We start from the raw sequence: 21,594 nt of genomic DNA on the forward strand, positions 1-21,594 counted from the left end.
AACGCCCCAACGCTGTGCTCGAAAGCAACATCCCTCACCTACTCCACTCATTCTGACTGCAGGTCTGTTCTACAATCGGTTCTGGTGTGTATTCCCGCCTATGGGGCTTATATATGCTGCTTTTCCCGCACATTTCTCTGATTGGCCGTTTTGGAATTGTATCTACTTCACTGGAAATGCTTTATCATACTCCATTCTGGATTTTATCCCATATATATGCTATTTCTGCATTTCTAGGTATTGCTGTCATAGCTTAGTGGTTTAGTACCTTGACTCTAGTGCATGGTATCCTGGGTTCGAATCTAACCACTGATTTTTAATTTTCCTGACAGAAATGAGTTGAGGACCTGTCAATCAAACATGCCATAAGCACTTTTAAGCACTTAAAAGCAGGTCTGCGCTCGTTTGCGTGGAGCTAACGCATGCGCACTGCCAGTTAGCTTGTGGGAGCGGCGCGCAAACGGTGTGCGCTAGGATAAACCTTAATTGGCTAGTGACACACATGTTAAGCTAAGCACAGCTAGTTGCAAACAGTTTCAGCCTGTTAAACCGGTGCTTAGCAACGGGCATACCAATTGCAGCTTTTTAAACACTACGCAGCTACGGGCACTGTGTCTCACAGCAGCTTAGCTATCAGTACATTTCTAATTATTTTTATTATTGTGTTACTTCAATATATATGCTCCATTTCATTCCATTTTACAAAAGGGTATACTTTTACATTTGGACAATACTGTCAGGTGCTTTTTTAGTGCTTATTTACAAAAAAAAAAGGTTGTTGTGTGGGTTTGCACCCTGCCTGCCTACTCTTAAGCCGGCAACTCTACTGCTAAGCTATTTCTTCTTGGCTTACTTTGCATATTTAGTTCTCATATCCTTTTCCACTGATTGCTAACTGCAGTTGCGCTAGTAGCACACCCGCGCACACGAGCGCACACAGTAGCAAATATTTACGGGGGTTAAAAAAAATAAAACAGTTTTTATTTTCATTTTATAGCCTCTGTTCACTTTGTACACTGATGGTCTGTGAGGGAATGTGTTGTGTAGTGTGTTTGTTTACATTTCCATGGCCTCTCTCGTGGCTGTTTACTTTCAGCCATTCTACACTTACGGGGGCGTGTCCGCATGCAGGGCTTAGCCTACGGACACGCCCCCTACTCTCTTACACGGACCGTGTAAGAGTTACAGTGTGATTCAGCATGCCTCATGCACCTCATGCATATGCATGACATGCTGACATCACACCGTTTAACTGCAGCCTCCGTGTAAGAGTTATAACTTTTACACGGAGGCTTCCTGAATCTGGCCCTCTGTCTCTTTCTGTCACCAATTTTTAAGCTTAGATCAGCTAAACTTTAGATAGTTCATGATTTGGCCAGTAGATGGTAGCACTGGACAAGATGTATTTTTACACACACATGCACACACACACACACACACACACACACACACACACACACACACACACACACACACACACACATATATATATATATATATATATATATATTTTTTTTTTTTATGTATATTATTCAATACATTTTTAATAATTATGTCTCCCTGACCATTAGTGTTTTTAGACTCTATATATTATTATATATTATCTATATATTTTTAAATGGTTATGTATTAACATTTTATTAACAGTTAACCATATATTTTATTTATTTTTTGCATGTGTATTCCGTGCTGCTGATTGGTTTATTGGTGGGTTCAACTGATATATAAAGTGATAATATGGTGGACGCTCACATCTGATGAAGATTTGTTATAAGACAAAAACACATTGTGAACTCAAGTATTAGTGTGTGTTTTTAACTGTTGGATTTACTATTAAAGCGCTCTCTGAGTTGGAGTGTGTTGGAGTTGTGGATCCTGGTCATCCTTCCTGAAGTGCTTTTTTACTTTGTTTCTTAAAACTGTATAAACCACAGAAGGAAACAAATGATAGCACATGCAATAACATTTATCTGCTAAGTAAAAAGCTACATTAAAAGCAGACAAGTACTCAGCAGTGTTACAAAAACATACATAACTCATCCAAGTCAGTGACAGTGCAGTTTTTAAGTATTTATGACAATAATACCACAGAACACTGTTCACATGAATGTGCATATTTCCTGACCCCCATGAAATACAAGTCTGATAAATTCAACAGAATTATTGAAGCACTGTAGTTGCACAGCCCTCATTTCAGTTATTTACTAAAAGACTCAAGTATGTCTGCTTAACAAACATACCTTGAAAATTCACCAGTAATAGACTCTGCAGTCATAACTGAAAATGTTGTCACCTCTTGGTTTGGCAGGACTTGGAAAACAAGGCAGTCTTCTCTGGCATGATCAAAGTCCCATAGCTACATGCCCTGCTAATATGGTGTGCATACCCCCCCCGGCGTAATGAATATGTTAATAAAGTCTCAGCTCATTACCATTCCTCAGACTTAATTGGCAGGTAAATATGGTGTTAGTTCCTACATGATAATGTCCACACAGCTGAACAGTTCAAAAGTCAGTATTAAGAGTTTTGGCTAGGCAATGCCTTTCATTTGTAATTCACTGGTCGTTTAAATTACTGGAACTCATTAAGTATATAATATATATATATATATATATATATATATATATATATAATTATATATATATATATATATATATATATATATATATATATATATATATAGATATATATATATATATATATATATATATATATATATATATATATATATAAAACTTATAAAGACAGGAAAAAAAAATCAAAGTGTTGAAAATGTAACACATCCATGGTACAAAGGCAATGCATTAAGGTAATGTACACAAACTGAAATCAGGAACTCCTCGCTTGCAGACAGCTGTTTCTAACCTCCCATGCTTTACTATCATCACTTCTTTAAGGCTCACAATCAAGTAATCATACTGTGACAGGGCAAATAATGTCCTTTTCTTGTGGCTTTTTGTCTTTTCATTTCTTTGGTAAAGTAGCAGCAAAAAACAATGAAGGTAGAAGAGTGGCAGGAACTGGGTCCAAGCAGCCCATGCATGTCGCAAGGAAATCAACCCTATGCTTAAGGGTCTTAGCCCTAAAACTAGTACAATCTTGACAACTGGAAATGTCGGCCTGGGGCTGCTAACAAAACAGACAACAAGAAAAAAAGTCTTCATGTGGAATTTGCTTTCCATACTTCAAGCAGCTATTACATTTTTGAACATTAATCAGAAGAAAGAATTCCACTATGGGTCACTTATCTGAAATTAATTTGAAGAAACTCTGGGACAAAGCAAACCAGTCAATGAACAGCAATCATCTGGCATCATAGAAGCACACCACACTGCAAAGCTAGAAAGAACTGAAGATTGTGCTGATGGACCCCCTCTTATTCCCTGACATCCGAACTTTGGCCATTAGATGTTAGTCAGCTACGGATAATGAAAAGATTCTGGAAGTTGGGCAAGTCATGGGCTTCAACATAGCACAAAGATCCCAAGGGTCAGTACGGCAGCACTGACTGTGAAGAACATTAACTGTGTGCTAATATGGGTCTAGTACAAGTAAATGTGAATGCCAAGAAGTACAATGCTAAGCACTATGCTTGACTTTCTCTATCTTTGTTTGTAGATATTTTATTGTAATGCCATAGGTGCAGTATTCAAATCTAGTAAAGGTGCCACCTCTGTGAAGGTAGGAATTCTTACTATAAACATTTTATATGTATAGGATCACAAAGTTGTCATATCATCACACTGATTTATGAATATATATTTTTTGGATTCATACTTTGAGCGACAGTTGACATGCAGATGCCCTTCATTGAATAACAGTTCACTTATCATGGCATAAACTCAACATTTAATTTCTCACATACAAAGTTTTCACCATCACTCATGCAAATGGGACCGGTAGCAGTGCACCTTACTCAGAAGTTCAGATATTATTGAATGCACAAAATGCTGTGCATCTGCCATGTAACGTTTTCAATGTCTCAACTTGCTAATAATGCATGTAACAAGTAATAGCACAAGTGTTTCAAGGTTTGTATCCTCATTAGGGATAGTTTACCTTAACATATGTGATCCTTGTTTTTCTTTATGATGATATACAAATGAAATGCATATTGCAAATGTTCCAATACAGCTGTATCCTATGGTGGCTAAATAATAGAAAAGTGATATGCATCACCTACAATAGTCATATCACTGATTAAATTAAAATGTACACTTCTGCATGCATGCTGTAGAAAAATACTACATGTATAAAAGTATGGCATAGTGAATTTAGCAAGATAATGAATTAGTGAAATATGAAAAGCACAGCAACATAGTTTTCAAAATATGTATGAATATGACTTCAGTGGAATACATTTTTAATTATCCCAGGTGTACATTGCACTTATATATGTTGTGGAGGACATCACCTCATGTAAACACAATATGGACCTTTCCTGAATATGTGTTAAACCACAAACACATCATAATGTCAATGAAACCAAAAGAACATCAAATGCAAAGTCAACAATTGTAAAATTGTTTATTACTCTTTGTGTTGATCAGCATGGAGTATTGTCAGTGTGCAAGAATGACTGTAGAGAACTGTCACTTCTCATTATATGGGAAATACTCCTAAAATAATTACACATGTGCTAAGACTTTGCAGTTATTTGAGCAAATAACCATGGCTTCGGCATGATTCAGGTAAGACTGATGGTACTACGAAAATAAATTTTATGGCAAAATTTCCATAAAAAGGAACACCACATATTGCAGCACTTAGGTATCTCTCCACTCATGTTCAAAATTGTACACTTCATCTTACTCCCTTGGAATGTCAGATCCCCTGTGGTATTAGATAAGCTCCATGGGACATCTGATAACTGTGTAACACTGTAGTAGAAATAACTAGATAGGTAGAGGTTCTCATCTCAATACTGGCAACTGTTTGGGTGAAGATCATATCCTGTTTGGCTGATGCCATTTTAAAAACTGAGGTAGTGTACTAGTTAGAGTTGCGGCTTTCCATACAGGCACTCATGGTTCGAGTCCCAAGAGAAGCAACTTATTTTCCTGTGTTAAACTTATTTTTTCTTGGGCTAGTCTTGTATAGGCTCCAGGGTCATTAGCCTACTATATACCTATGAACCAATGAACCTATTAATAGTTAATGCACAGGGTTTATTAATTCATGTTCTTTGTTGTCATGGGTTCAATTCCAAGGTGATATTACTCTCAGTTATTAACTTTTTATGTGCCACCAGCACATTTTTGTAACACTGAAACAGTATTTACATAAGGGCAATGCTGAATAATAACAAAATCACAAAGATTTTCATATACTTGTTTGTAACAATGTCCACATTATTAATTATGTCAATCTGCCTTGACTACCTGTCCAGAGGCAACAATATATCATTTGAAATCTAACTAAGATCTCAACATTGACCAACAATTACCTTAATTGCTGTGGAACATTTGTATATATCATATGCCATATTTCTCACCTATGCTGTATGTTGAAAAAATAATACTTTGCACAAACTGGTACATGTGCGATCTATATTGGGCACCAATTCCTTGTCATTTTTCCAGAGATCTTTGAGAAGACATGGGAGGCAATGGTGAAAGTAGCAATACGATTTGAGTACAGAGGTGGTGTGAGAAGGAGTCCAGGATTTTTGTTGGACTCTTCATTAAACAGTTCTGCAGGATAACTATATCAAGCCACAACACAAGGCTGAGGCTTGGAATAGCTTAGCCAAGGCTGTTACCAGTGCAACTGGCATCCCACACACCAATGAAACATGCTATCACCATTGTCTTGACTTAACAAAGGTAAAATCAGGGCTTCCTTCATTCATAGGAGGAAAATTATTAGAGCCACAACCTACTTCAGTTGTGTAAATATAATGGCTAACCAAGTAATACAATGCCAGGACTTTCCAACAGAAACAGGTGTTCATTATTTTTTTTATTTATTATGTATAGATTCTGCAGAGACTCAAGGAAATAGGGGAGGTGAAACAGGAAAGATTTAAATGCCTCAGAGAATCAAGGGTTAAGCATGGGTCAGGTGTGACTGATTGCTATTATTAGTGGCTGTAAAAATATGTTATCAGTTCTAGGCACATCATTCCATAAATATTTGACATAGTAATATATGAGTAGGCAGACTTTAGATACACAAATTGTACATACCTGGATAAATAGCTTTTGAAATATTGCATTAGTCAATGTTTCAGCAAATGTAGATGTCTGTGGAGTCTGTATTGCTTAATATTTATTATTCTGCAGTTAATAACTAAGAATAACATTTTACTTAGTTCATATAGGCATTTCATGAGTTGTAGTGCATAAAGCATCTGTCCTATAGTCACAGTATTTGCATAATGTGTACAATATTGATGAGATTAAGCTTTACATTAACACATATGTATGTCTTCTCATTTATTCATAGATGTTAGAAATCTAAACATTTATGTGGAGATGTGAATGGATTGGGATATATTACAATCACATGACATTTATGACATTTTCTATGCTGTCTCTCCTCTCAGGTGTGTTTATCTGACAAGTGAGACAAGAATTCTTGTGTGGAGTCATCAGTTAGTGTACAGGTCAGGAGAAGCTGGGTGTACCTTGTATATGTTCAAATCCAGTGGCATGTGCCTTTGATAATTTTGTTTACAATACAGTGGTAACAGGCAAGACTGGCTTATTCAACAGATATTGATGTATAACATGTTACATAGTGGTCCCAAATTTTCGTAAATCTCTGTTATGATAGTTATTACATGTTTTGGATGGGTGGGTGATGTTTCATTCAGTAATTGCTGTAATTTGTAATGACCATGCCCAGTATAATGATGTACATATTGCATTTTACGTTACTTGATGGTTAGCACAAAGCACAATAAGTAATCAATGGTGAGGACTGCTTATTGTCATTTAAAATGTGTCAAAAACTGTTGAGAAATTGCTTCAGGCAGTATGGCTTAAATGTCTGTTGTACAATAGAGACAGTGGCCAATGCATGGAGATTATGAACATAGATATAGGCTAGTCTACAGCAGTTGTTTTTGTAAAACTCTAGCAGTTTCCACATTTCACTTGGAAACTGATAGTAATGTTGCTGCTGTGAGGTGCGTTGTGTGTTGTCATCCAGGTATTAAGTATTGTGCAATGCTCAGTTCCGTACACATTTTATTTACATCATGATATTAAAAATCCTTCAGACATGTAATTTGTCATAGTATACTAACTGTGCATGCAGAGCAGTGACCAGTAATACACATGTAGTATGATGCTTACATGGTCATACATGTTTTCCACTCCAGGCACATAAAATAAACTGAAACAGTGCATGCAGTAGTTAATCTTACATAATAATGGCATCAGACAAGCTTGTTTTGTGATTACTTCACCTAGGGATAACTCTCAGGATTGACCTTGTTATCACACTTTTAATCATGTCTATAGGTATATACTGACATACATGCATACATACATACATACACACACAGTGCCTCCACGTGACTTGTGCTTGCTAAGATTTCCATCTTAAAACAGTCTGTTTTGCTTACATGTCCCACATCTCTCTTTTGCATTTACTCATCTGTTGTATTTTACAAATCTGTAACAATATTTTAGTGCAGCTGATGTTTCTATATTTTTTTTTCTGTTGAACAGGACAGCTCTGCTTCTGTAACATACCCTTGTGGTTTGCACTGCATGATGGTTATGATGTGATCTCTGTCTCACTTTCTACCCTTTACAACATACATGTTACTGCAACAATTATTTGCTGTATCCTCCATCAGTACTTGTATGGGTGATATGTCCACTTCTTCCTAAGTTTTCTGAATTCATCCACACATTTGTGTGGGTGCTTTTTCTAGTATTCTGCATTGGTACTTAGATACATATCAACCATGGGAAGTTATAACCTTTTGTTACTTGTACATATTTTCAAAGAATGTGTTTTTCCTTCTGAATGTTTACTGCTTGTGTTTTCTTAATGTACATGCCAATGTCAGGGAAGTTTCCATATGTGCATTATTGCATTCAGTGCAGTGTACAACTGTATCTTCCTTGTACACTTATTTGTTAAGCTTCCCCTTGCTTCTATGTATTTCTAATTGGCTTATCTGTTGGTGTGCTGTGCACATGCACTCAATTACTCAGGTCTGTCTGCACTCCTTTGTTTACACTGTGTACGCTAGCTCTGCCTTACCTCAACATGGCCAAAAGCCTGTATTGTGGGCCTGAGCTTAGGCTGCTCAACATGTACAGTAGCTTGAATTCTTTCATATTCATTTAGGATTAGCAATGTTGATCATAATCCACACAAGGATGTTTGTGTTAGGTCCAGCAAAATGTGTAAGTGGCATTAAGAAATCCCCAGGCAAATGCCTAGGTAACACAGTTTCTGAGACATTGAAAGCTGTCTGGGAAATTTCTGAGAAAAATAAAATTCAGAGATTTTTCACATTATACTATATTATAGTCTCAATACAAAGATTACGAATGTGTTGATTATTATCATAAAGGCTTTTTATGAACTAACATTGTTGTATCTACCTTTTCTAACAGCATTTACTGTTCACATGATATTTAGATATACTTCCTTTAGGTCTTTACTTAATTTTTCAGAAACATTTCAGGAAGCAGTTTTTAAGAACAGGTTGCTAGAGGTGAGACGTTACATAATTCATAGTGAATAATTTAAAGATGTGCTTGAGATATACTCCATTACTGCTGTCTCTGTACAAATGACAGACTGCAGTCTGGTGTACTAGCTGGAGATGATACCTTAGTGGACAATTTTGTAGGCAATACTGCTATCTTTCAAATATTGCACAGTTTCTCTTGCTGTTTCCAGATCTCAAAGGTTTATATATCAAGGCCTCTTTAAATTTCTTCTTCAAGTATGTTATGGACAGATTTGGCAAACACAGTTAACAAGAGATGTCACTTCAACTTGGAAAAGGTAGACTGCTGTGTTGTTTGGGATGTTAATTAACAAATATTGAAAAACAATGAAATTTCATTTTCATGAGCTTAAATCCTGGGGATTATACCAGTAAGCATTATATGCAACTTCTGATCATTACCAGAATTCCACTATAATTTTAGTGTTCCTGTATATAGGGACAATAAAGCAAATTCTAATTTCATAACAATGGATAAAACAACAAAAAATGATGGTTTTGCAAGCAGTAAATTATACAAGTCCTAATACAAATTATACTGAATTCTCTGGCTTATAATGCCAAATTCCATAAAACCTCATGTTTTTCTAAGACAGTGCACATTTCACAAGTCCATGTTATTTTTAAGAACTAATGCTCACTGTATTTTTATACCTACATTTTCTGTGATGGCTAAAAACCTCCAGTTATTACTTTCTTTATGTGCAAAGATCACATAACATATTACTGGCATGCTATCACTAAGACAATTAACATTATGATTCATGTTAATGTTTCCCTTTCTGCTTTAGAATTGTGTGGATTTGTGCACCTTATCAAAAATTGTTAAGGGATTCTGGTTCCTGAATGAAAACACTTTGCATATTCTGTTGGTACTTTGTACATTACAACACATATCACCATTGTTTGTTTCCATTACTATTTTGGTACCATATGTTTTACACGGATGTATGACAATCTCTTGACGGACATGAATGTCAAGAGACGCAACATAGGATCCTAAATGTTGACATTGAAAATGTAAATATAAAAAGAAAAATGAGAAGACTGCAGTGTGTGATCCTGGTACAGCAGGGATTGTGGATCTGGCCCTTTCCCACTAGGATCTTGCATTAAGTATATACAATTAACAGGGCTATGAGGGGTTCAGCTGTGTGTTTTTTTTTTCTTCTAGATTTGATGCTGTGACTGTCAGTGTTTTATCACTCAGCATTCAAAACATTGAATGTCAAGACTTGAATCCATTTACACATACCATGGTTCATTATATATTAAAATCCATACATATACTTTTCTATTATATTATTTTTGTGAGCAAATTCAGCTTCAGGGTCATTCAATCCCAGTGAAAACATTTTGGGTTTAACATGATGCAATAAGCAACCAAACTTAAAATAAACAGACAGAATTTGGTATATATAAATGTTTTAGTCTACTTTCTTATTACAAATTTCATTGACCTCTTACTCCATGGCTTTTCACATCTGCCATTCATGATACCACTTTTCCTTCCATGTGTAGTTTGTCTTCATTGAAGATCTTGTAAATCCTCTCAGATGGATAGTTTGCTAAACATTGTATGACATAAAGCTGTGGTGCACACAGATCGTCCATCTGTTTCATATAACTGGCTGATATTAATGCATTTTGATGTCCTCTTTCGGGTCTGCTGAAGATATTTTTTCATATTAAGATATTGTCTTTATCACACCTTCAGGAAACATGCACTTCAACTTCTATGTAAATCAGTTGGCAAGCAAATGTAGGAGACATGGGTAGGTCAATCTGACAATTATCTGAGATGATTTAAATGTTGAGCTGTTAATGAGTGGCTTCTTGTAATAAGGACATAGGGTTTGATTCCTTCTAACTTCACTTGTCTAGTGTGTGACTTAGAGCAAGTCACTTGACCAGGCAACAACACCAGGTTGCCCCTGAAAAAGAACACTTGTCTCTAGTGGGCTTACACAATTAACACATTTATAATAAATAAATCAATAAATTACTTACTTAATGAATTAATTAATGTTTATGAATGGTGATTCATAACGCTTTTTATCTGATATTCTAGAGCTTCATTTGGAATGTATCACTGTATACATTACATTACTTGCTTTTTTTAAGATTCTACCTTTTCTACCTTCTTGTCATGATTTGGGTTCTTTTCTTTTCTTCTCTGTATCAGAAGTGCTAACACCTATGCCTTTCTTAGCATAATTATCCCTGGCATTTTTAACACCACTGTTAATCATTAAGATCAGAAAGGATTTTGTAAAGGCATTTAAGTTTTGAATTAAATTTAAGCCTATACTCTGCTGTTTTTGTCACAAGTGCTTTCTAACCTAGTGACTTAAATCAAATCATGTCACCAATTAGAACTTGCAATATGTTTTTTTTTATGCCAATGGTTATGACTGTGATCTGTCACGCATTCTCTCTACTGAGTATTTGGTACTTTAAATGTGTCTATATAGATATCACTGCATTGAACCCTTCTGGTTATATGCCAGCATAAAGTGAAGAATTTTTTATGCTGTTGTGCACTTATTTAATGCTCCTGCTTTTTTCTTCTTGTTTATATGTGTGATTTCTTCTTTTCTAAACAATCAGGTATTCTAAATGAAAATCAAGATGGAATTATCTGTTTTCTACACTTTAACCTCTAAAGTATGAACTCCATGCAGTGGCAAAGTTATCATTTCTCTTTCAATTAATTGGCCAATACTAACAACAATTTCCCTCTGTAACTTACTTGTTCTGCGAAGCTCATAATTAATAATGTAAAAAGGAGATAGGTAGTGCAGTTGTGTTCTGAAGGTATGACTATTTCATCAAGCATGAAAAACCAATACTCCCATCACTAAGGTAACCATAGTAAGGGTTATTTTGACTTTACAGAACTGTACTTTCAGCATTCTCATGTAAGGGACTACATTTAGGCTTGACAGGCAGTTTGAATTATAAATGAAATTGTATTCGGCTAATCAGACATGAGAAATTTTACCTGATACTACAGGTAAACCAGATAACTTTGCACTACGCATAAGCTGCTGTACCCACTAAAAGCCTTCTTTAGGTGAAGTGATACCTCAGCTGTATTTGTTAATTATTAGAAATGTTAAATTTGAGTCTGAAATGCTAAACAATGAATGCAATGAACATTAATGAGCCAACTGATGAATGTTATTCAAAGACTACATGAAGATCAAGAAGCAGATTCCAATAAATGAATATCCCTCACATTTTTAATCACTTCTAGATATCATAACAAAAGTGATAATCAGCATCACATATTAGTGCATCTTTGTAAAAACATCTTTAGCCAATGGTTCATTAAGGCAATTAAAATTCTGGAGCACACCTGAACTCTTGCAGACTTAAAAAAAAATAACTCTGGTCTTCTGGGGCAGCATCATGTTATAAATCCACTCTAACAAAACACTGTCTGAAAGCTGCTCTGAGCTGTGATTCACATTTGTTGTTTCTCACTACATTTCTAAAGAATAAGTAGGAACATCAGGAAAAAAGAGATGAGCAAATCATCTAGAACACTTAGTAAATGTAAACCATCTTGGGCACATTAATACAATCATAGTGAAAATAACTATTAGAAAATACATTCAGCAATAATAGTATATAATGCAGCAACATACACCTAAAAGCTACAATAATGCTTTTCAGAATAAATGTAGATTTTATGTACTATAGGTAGCTGACTACTAAAATAATGAATTTACATTCTTCAGGCCTGAGTTTCATATGGAAGGTGAATTTTAAAAATGTAATTATACAAAAATATGTATTAAAATGTAAAATTACCTAAGAGATAAAAGTCTGCTCGATTCAGCATTAAGCTAAGCCATGGTGTTAAACAATAAACATTTTCTGAGTAGTGGTGTAAGGGATGTGACTGAAAATTACACATGTATTGGTTGTTTGGTTTCAGACTTTAACACTACTGATTTCTCAAATAACTTTTCAGAAAGCCTAACTATCTTACTAACTAGTGTGATGATCTTTATAGCAGTTATGGATGTCATTGGAAATGCCTTGGTTATTGCATCTGTCTTGAAAAACAAGAAATTGAGAAATGCCGGTAAGTACATTTCCATAATGATAATTAGTCAGTGTTCTATCAGTCATCTAATATACTATGATTTGAAAATAATGCATTGTTTTAGTATTTTGAATATATCTACATCTATATATATATATATATATATATATATATATATATATATATATACAGACACACACACACACACACACACACACACACACACACACACACACACACACATGATATATATATATATATATATATATATATATATATATATATATTTATATATACACACGCACATATTTATATTTTAGGCAACATAGAAAAATGTAACTAATGCATTAAGTGAAATTTGTTAGCAAAACAAGATATGTTACCTTTTGCTTCATAATAAATGTCTCTTAAATTGCATTTAGATTTGGTAATGATTGTTCATATCTGACTTGAAACTAATGTAATTTAGAAATATTATTATATACAAAGTGCCGCTATAAAAGCCAAACATCATTTTACTTTGGTACTATCCAAGAAGAGTAATTCCAAAGGCAGTTAACTTAGTATTGGACCCACATTGTTAAAAAATGATTGAGGAATGACAATAATTTCATCCATTTTTAAGATACGATGGTCATTACCATACTGTCCACAACAGTGATGGCACTGTGAGTACTTTATTAAAAAAAAAGACTGATTGTAGAAAAAAGACAATAAGTGAGATTCAAATGGTATAACCCCCAAGATACATGAAGCATATCTGAGAAGTCTGTTAAAATCTGTTTACTAGCAGTTGAAACTGTTTTGAAATCATATTTTGCACTGCTAACTGCATAAACAGTTTCAATGAATGATAATGAATTGCTTTGCATCTAATTCTTCTGTGGAATAAAATTTAAGATATTTATTAAGAAAATTAAAAAAGACACACACAGGGACACTGTTTACATACATTTATGCAGCTGTTAAGATGTAATTTTTATTTGGTCAGGCTGAACTGATCAATACTTTGAAAGCTTTGTTCATTATCTAGAAACAAAAATTGTAAAACACCTTATGCATGAGTTTTGTTTTTCTTAGCTCACATAACTTCAAAGACAATCATAATAAGTAATGTGATATCACTATTTCATTGTTTGTGAACATATAGTAACACATATTTTAAATTAAGAAATACATAGAATTGAACCAGGGCTACAGGAGGTAGTCATTTGAATAAATTACTTTTAAATGGCTTTATCACAAAATCATTACAACACAGCTATTCAAGAATATAACTTATTATTACGCGAGCACTTCTTTGTTAAACTTTTGCTTGACTCACAATATATTTAGATAGAATGAAGAATAGTCTATGTAGAAGTGGTGGAGTCCCTTAGTACTTTTCTGAATACAGATATATTTTTAAAGAGCAATGTCATTACACATGTGTTGGATTAATTATTTGTGATTTCTCTGTTAGCAGCAGAATTTAGGAGTAATGAAGTTTGTTAGTGATTTGGAATTCATTATTGTACATGAAAAAATCTAGAGCAATAATAATTATTATTATAATAATAATTATTAATTGCATCTGCTGGTAATTAAAAAAATGAAAAATTATTTAGAAAAAATACTTCAGCAAACACTTTTGTGGATGCCAACAGTACCTATCTCCATCATTTTTAAAATCTCTTACTCATAAGAATTTTTTAAGGACTAAAATAATTATATCAAAAGAACAGGATATTACAAAGCTAAAGCAGAAATGGAAATTAGATTAAAATGTAGGGTATACATAAGAAATATTACTTGAAGCAAAGGATAAAGTATTTTGTAGTTGGGACAATGTAATGGATAGATTGGCATATCATATAGTAGTTACAAATGACTATTTGGAACTGGAAGGCAATTTCAAAGATGGTAACAAGAAAATATTTGGTGCATTAAAATATACTACTTGTACAAATATAGATTATAAAGAAAAATCACTACATTTTGTTTGCTGATTAAATTTTGAGGAAATAATTAGAATTTTTTTGTATTTATTTGTCTTATATTTTAGTATAAATAGGGATTCAATTTAAGTGAATTATTATCTTATGAAATATATATGCAGCCAGAATTATTACATGCAAATGTTAATGGCATATGTTTATGTGGAAAAACAGCGTTTTGTATTCATGTAAAAATAAATAAGTTACAATACCTACTTATTTCATTACTATTATACGTCATTTGTTTACTTCCATCCTCGGAGCTAATTACAGAAAGGATGTAAACAAGGCATAGTTATTGTGAAATCATATTTTGAGCTGAGGGTGTAAAATGATGTCTGAATCATAAGGATGCATACCCACAAAATAAGTAGTTGAGTAATTATTTTATCCAAAACTACACATGTTTACTCTTCCCCACCCCAAAATGATATTCTCTAATCATTATCAGGGATTACATTACCATTTTCAAACTACTAAACATATGCCAGTGCTTACTGTTCCCAGTTAAATGTTCTCTACAACCTGAATTCATATTCTGCACTTGTTGTCCAAATTCAGCCACCATCATCAAATGTGTGTTCATTGGTTATAGTGCAAGGTCTTGGGTTACTCTCTCTCACCCCCACCTCTGAATCCATGTTCACTACTTATTCTTTAAATATCACCACAATGGTTACTATTGGTGTCTCTCAGTTATTGTCCCTCTGGCATTCACATTCTACTTCTGTCCATCTAAGATTCTTCCAAATATTTTGGTTTATTCCCATCTTCAAAAATCTTGCCTGCTATATTGAATACTCTAAATTCTGTGTGCATATAACATTTGCCTTTGCTTTGCTGTCAGGTTTGAGAAAAAGATCGGTTCACTTATATTTTTATTTTTTTTTTATTTAAAGTTGATGACTGAGGAAGCCCACAGGGCCAAGAAGAGTCCATTTTCAGTGAAGGCCCGAGGAGAAAAGCTACACAATAATTGCAAGTTACATTTCGCATGTTACAAAAGGACATAGTTCATACAGCTAATTAAACATTTACAGATAAGCTCTATGAAATTTTCAATTGGCTTGTCATAATGTTACAAAAATGAAAAGACATAATTCAATACAGAACTTTCAACATTTACATAAAATGAATATTTTTGTTATAAGCTCAATTTCAGGTTTAACATTTCAAAATATATAGCTACTAGCCATTAGTAGGTTCAGAAAATATTATGCATGGAGAAGGTAATAGTATAGTTGATATTGGAGAGCATAGTACAATAGATATTAGAGAGAAAATTAGTTTTTGGTAGGAGAAGAATTGTTTTAGGTTGGATGAAGTAATAGTAGAGGTAGTTGGATGAGTCAGTGCAAGGCGGAATGAGGTTGGGGAGGGGTTTAAGTTGGAGCGTGACAAGGGCATTCCCATTTGGAAGAAAGATGAGAGAGTAGCTGAGATTTGAAATTTGTGTGGTTAGGTAGGTTGTGTAGGTGTGTGGGGAGAGAGTTCCACTGTTTAGCTGAGGAGTGGCACAGCAGTAGATGGCCAGGAGGTCATGCAGGTTTGTGGACCTGAAGGAGATTTTGTTTTTTGGATCTGAGTGAGCAGTTGGGAATGTAAGGTTTTAAGGAAGTAGTGAGAGCTGGGCAGTTGGCAGGTTTAAAGATGAACTTATGGGCAATGATGAGTTGTAGGTAACTGAGGTAGTTGGGTAGTTCAAGCCAGCTGAGGGTGAGGAGGGAGTGGCCGTGGTGGGATGAGTTTTTTGAAATGGTTGCAAATTTGGAGATCTTGTCGTAGCAGGATGCAGGTTTGGACCAAAGGCCAAGATGGAGTTTGGTGAAAAGAGGGGCACCATATATAAGGGAGGGGAGTAGGAAGGTGGATGCAAGAGTTTGATGGGTAGAAGAGCTTAGAAAGGGGTCTATATTATAACATCGAATTTTATAAAGTTTGAATGTTATAATATCGAACCAGTTTTGTCGAACTCTGAAAACAGCAAAGGTGCAGGACACTGAATTCTTTCCCAGGGAAAGAATTTGGTGGGCCATTGCTGTGGCTTTGCTGTTTTCAGTGTTCGATATGTTGGAGCGTTACGGGTCAGGTTCAGGTAAATATGCGATTGTGTCTAGGTTAGGGTTAGGGGCGGGTTAGGTGAGTTAGGGTTAGGGAGCGGGTCAGGTAAGTGTGCAGTTGTGTGTAGGTTTGGGTTAGGGGGCAGGTTAGGTGAGTTAGGGTTAGGGCGCAGGTGAGGTGAGTGTGCGATAGTGATGGACCTTAGGGTTAGGGTCGGGTTAAGGCAAGTGGATAGCTAGTAGTGTATGTAAAGTTTAGTTTAGGTTTAGGTGTAGGATTTAGTGTATGTGTGTGGATTGCTGTTTTTTTTGTGTGTTTGTGTTGTGTGTATGTTTCTCGGAATAGCAGTTTTTTTCCCTGGGAAAAAAAAATCGCTATTCTGACTGTTCAATGTTTGCAGATTTCGGTGTTTAGGGTTCGATATTATAACATTCGATCTTTGTAGATTTCGATGTTATAATATAGACCACTTAGAAAGTGTTTGTGCCTGTAGAGGAGACTTAACTTTTGGTGGGTTTTCTTGATTGTGGAGCAGATGTGGGTGTTAGATTTTAGTTCTTCATCAATAATGATGCCAAGAAGCTTGGTGTCGGGAATGATTTCAAAGAGGGTGTTGTTTTGGCTGTGTATGTTGAATGTAGATTTGTCAATGGAGTTTTTGGTAGGGGAAAAAGCATCAGTTTGGTTTTATTTGCATTTAGTGCCAGATGGTTAGACTGCATCCAGGTTTCTGTTTTGGAGAAGGCTAGTTGGGTTTTTGCTAGGAGTTCGGAGGGGGAAGAAGGCTGAGCAGATGATCGCTGAGTCATCTGCATATTGGATGATAGATGAGTCTGGGATGGATTGGTGAAAGTTGTTAACGAATAGGTTGAAGAGAAGAGGGCCAAAAACAGAATCTCCTGTGGGTGTGGGAAGGAAGGGGAAGGTTGAAGTTTTCCATTGGACAGCTTGTTGGTGGTCAGAAAAGTAGCTGGAAAACCAGGCGATGGTGGTGGGAGAGAGGTGTAGGGTTGAGAGTTGGGATATAAGTAGGGTGTGTGAGATGGGGTCAAAGGCCTTTGACAGATCTAGGAATAGTGTGGAAATGAACTTGCCTGAGTCGTGTGTGAGGTTTATGGTTTCAAGAAAGGAAAGAAGGGCAGTCATGGTGCTGTGACCAGGGCAGAAGCCATGTTGGGTAGGGGAGAGGTGATTGTTTAGTGTTGCCATGAGTTGTGCTTGTATTGTTTTCTCTGGTATTTTAGAAAGAGGGGGAAGGATAGCAATAGGCCTGAAGTTGGTGGTATCAGTATTTTTGCCACCTTTTTGGAGGGGAATGATGTAAGCATGAATAGAAATGAATACCATGATAAACCTTGTCCCAGTAGCTAAATATGTTAAGGCTGTCATGAACAGATTACATGTTACAAGTTTACATACAGATATTTCAGCTCCCTAATGCATAGCAAGACAAAAAATAATTTGCATACAGTATCAGCAATATAAACAATTATCTGTTGACTGATACATGTACTTTAAGTCCAACTGTTCATATATATATATATATATATATATATATATATATATATATATATATATATATATATATATATATATATATATATATATATATATATATAAAACATGCAGAGCAAGTACAATCACAAGCCATTGAAACTAAGGCAGTGATTTGGATGATGGCTATGCTGTCCAGCAGTACTGGATTTGATTCAAACAACCTCAGTTTGCCTGCTATGTGACCCTAAACAAGTCCCTTAACTAGGCAGTGTTCCCAGATGACTCTCAAATGATACCTGTAGTAATGATTTTATCAAGGTAGCAAACTTTTTCTTTTATTCATAGGGGTACAAAAATAAATCTTTACATTATGGAGGCATTAATGAAATATTTAAGCATGCCGTTTGGCTCTAAGAGTTTGTCTTGCATTTTAAATAGAAACAATTGCAGATCAAATTAAATGTTCCTCTAACAAGAGACTAACTGACACTTGTGATGTTATAGAACATATGTGAGCATCGAGTTTTATTTGGTCATTAGTTTGTTTCAGTGTAAGATGGCTTTATTCACATTTCATTTTTATTAGATTTATATTCAATAAATAGTTAAGTATATTGATCTCCATATAAACCTGAAATACTTGTAGCTTTCTTTCCTTTCTGTACTTTTGAGTTCATTCATAAATTTACAAATGAATGAAGACAAGAAACAACATTAGAATACTTGATTCAATGTTTGATTAGGGAAACTCATATAGCCTGTTTGTACTGGAGTGTTTTCTCTATGGTACAATTAATTTACCCTGCATCTTCATGCTATCTCCTAACATATTACTATGTTCAAATTCCAGTGCAAGTAAACATAACACATTCACAAAAGCCTTTTTAATTGTCTTTTGTTACTTCTTTGGGAACTGTCTGTTGATACCTTATCTAATACTTTCCTTGATACCCTTCTGCCCAGCTAAATTCTTCAAATTCCATTTTTCCCCAACAATGACCAAATTCATTTTCCACTAATGATTAACATAAATGGATTGACTTCCTGAAGATTTTGTCCAGGTCATTAAGCATGGTCTCAGCATTCCGGTTACCTTGGTCATTAATATGTCTTTTCAGTTAATAGTGTTTTACTGTCTGTAATTTATAACTGTACTTTTCCATGAAGAAGGTATCAGTGAATAGTTCATCACTTACTATCTCATCTCCATAGTTCTACCATAATTCCACAATTATCATGTGACTTCATGTAATGCAAATTGTAATCCATACAAAACATATCCAATCTCAGGAGGCATTTGTGAGTGTGTTTTAGAAGGATACAGAGTACAAAAGTATATGTTTTAGTTGAAGAAAGCAGTGATAAACTTATTTGGTCTTATTTTTTTTATTTTGTTTTTGTCAGTTTTCATTTTCTTATTGCTCATTAGTGATGTGGTATCCAATGGACTGCTCTGATCTTGGTTTTCTTGATTTACTCAGGCTAGCAGAAACAGACTAAGACTACTAGATAGTGTATTTTAATGTGGAAGTCTGTTTTTACCTAAAGAAAACACTGATGGACTTGCCTAACTTTATTTCATATTTTTCTGAAGGTGCATGTACATTTTTCATACAGCAGAATAGTGTGATTATGAATATATATCAGACTTCTGGAAGTCTGGAAAAAAACACTCTGCTCCTGGTGTTTTTGATTTAATCAGGCTGGGAATGAGAATCTATAGCCAATAGCACATTCAATGTTTTATCTTGAGAAAGCACTGATAAACTTATTTTGAGTTTATATGATTTTTTAGAAGGTGCAAGTAACATTTTTACTTAGTCAACAAACTGTATTACTCGCCTGTTGGTTAAATTCAAAAATGGGTGCTAACATGGGTCCTGTGTGTGTTTGGGGGGGGGGTGCAAATCCAGATCTCTATGCATGCAGGGGAGGAGGTATTTTGATTTCAATATTTTAATATTTCAGCATTTTAACATTGCATATGCAGCATTATAATGTTCTGTATATTGCTGTTTAGTAAGTTGACATGGACCCTTGATATACAGAATAGGACCATTAATACCTGCTACAATGCTTTTTCCTATACTGTTGACTAGTACAGACAAAATGCAATTTCATATGGGATTTCACACTTTGCTCATTCTGTTATTTAATTACTATGTACTATGGCTAGTTATTTAATTTATTTAAAGAAAAAGCTATTTTACTATAATACTTTTCAGAATTATAATCATGTTTGTTAAGGAGCAAGTTTAATACAGAGTACTTATAAACATATTTAGGCAGTTATTTTATCTGCTTTTTTGTCTGCTAGAGTCAGAGATGTGACTATAATTGCATGTCCTATATACAGACAAAGCTATGTTTTACACACTCACATGGATTTAATTCATGTTGCTGTTATTAATTTATTGGTGAACAACTGCATGCCGTATATTGTAGAATCTCTCTCTCTCCCTCTATACACACACACACACACACACCCACACACATGTATATATATATATATATATATATATATATATTACAGTCAAGAAGATTATACAATATTTCATCAACTGATTCAGGCACAGTAATTAGGATCAACATATCTACTGTAAGAATGTAAGCTAATCTGTGATTAATGTTTGTTTGAGCTTGTGCTTTCAGGCTAACATAATAAATTACTCTTCAGTGTACTTAATTTAATTTATTACTGTTAAGCTATAGTTTCGCTTTATAACAATACGGATTGTGATATGGTTATTACTGCAAATTTAAATCAGATGAAAATACACACACCTTAATCAGAGTAACTAAATGCCCTCTGAAATGAAAGTGATGAGGATGTTGGAGATGTTTACATTTTATCTGAAAGATTTCATAGGCGAGACATTTTAAGGCAGTTTGAGACATGCAGAGTGTATAATAATGAACTAGACAGTCAGAGATGTAACATGTTTATACCTAATCAAATGTGTCAAAATGTAATGCTTGTTTATACCTAATAACATGTTCTAATGTTACCAGACAACAAATATTACCTAGAGATACAATTATTTTAGTATATATTGGATAAAATCACATTAACTTTTTCCTAAACAAGTGAAAGATGTTTTTGATATACATTGTAAGATAACAAATGTAGGTGTAGAAAGAAGCAGTCTCATAAAAGACAACATACTCACATTAGTAATAACTAATAATGAAGGCAACAATACCTACACTGCAACCATGGAAGTACCACCTGATGTATTAAGAGCAAATCTGTTCATTCTTGTACATAATTAGATAAAATCATAAGGACTTCATAAATCTGA

The 21,594-nt window shown here is 34.6% G+C and overlaps 1 protein-coding gene across 1 annotated transcript in view; it reads left to right on the forward strand.

The window, feature by feature from the left end:
* The window catches only part of LOC122808292 (melatonin receptor type 1C-like), a 68,122-nt gene that overhangs the window by 36,303 nt on the left and 10,225 nt on the right, over window positions 1-21,594 (forward strand). Inside the window, exon 2 of the mRNA XM_044079257.1 lies at window positions 12,648-12,797. Coding sequence (XP_043935192.1) covers window positions 12,648-12,797 — 150 coding nt within the window. The remainder of the gene's footprint in view (window positions 1-12,647; window positions 12,798-21,594) is intronic.

The sequence above is a fragment of the Protopterus annectens genome, chromosome 8.part0 (genome assembly GCF_019279795.1).
Source record: "Protopterus annectens isolate FY-2018-M chromosome 8.part0, PAN1.0, whole genome shotgun sequence".
NCBI lineage: Eukaryota > Metazoa > Chordata > Ceratodontiformes > Protopteridae > Protopterus > Protopterus annectens.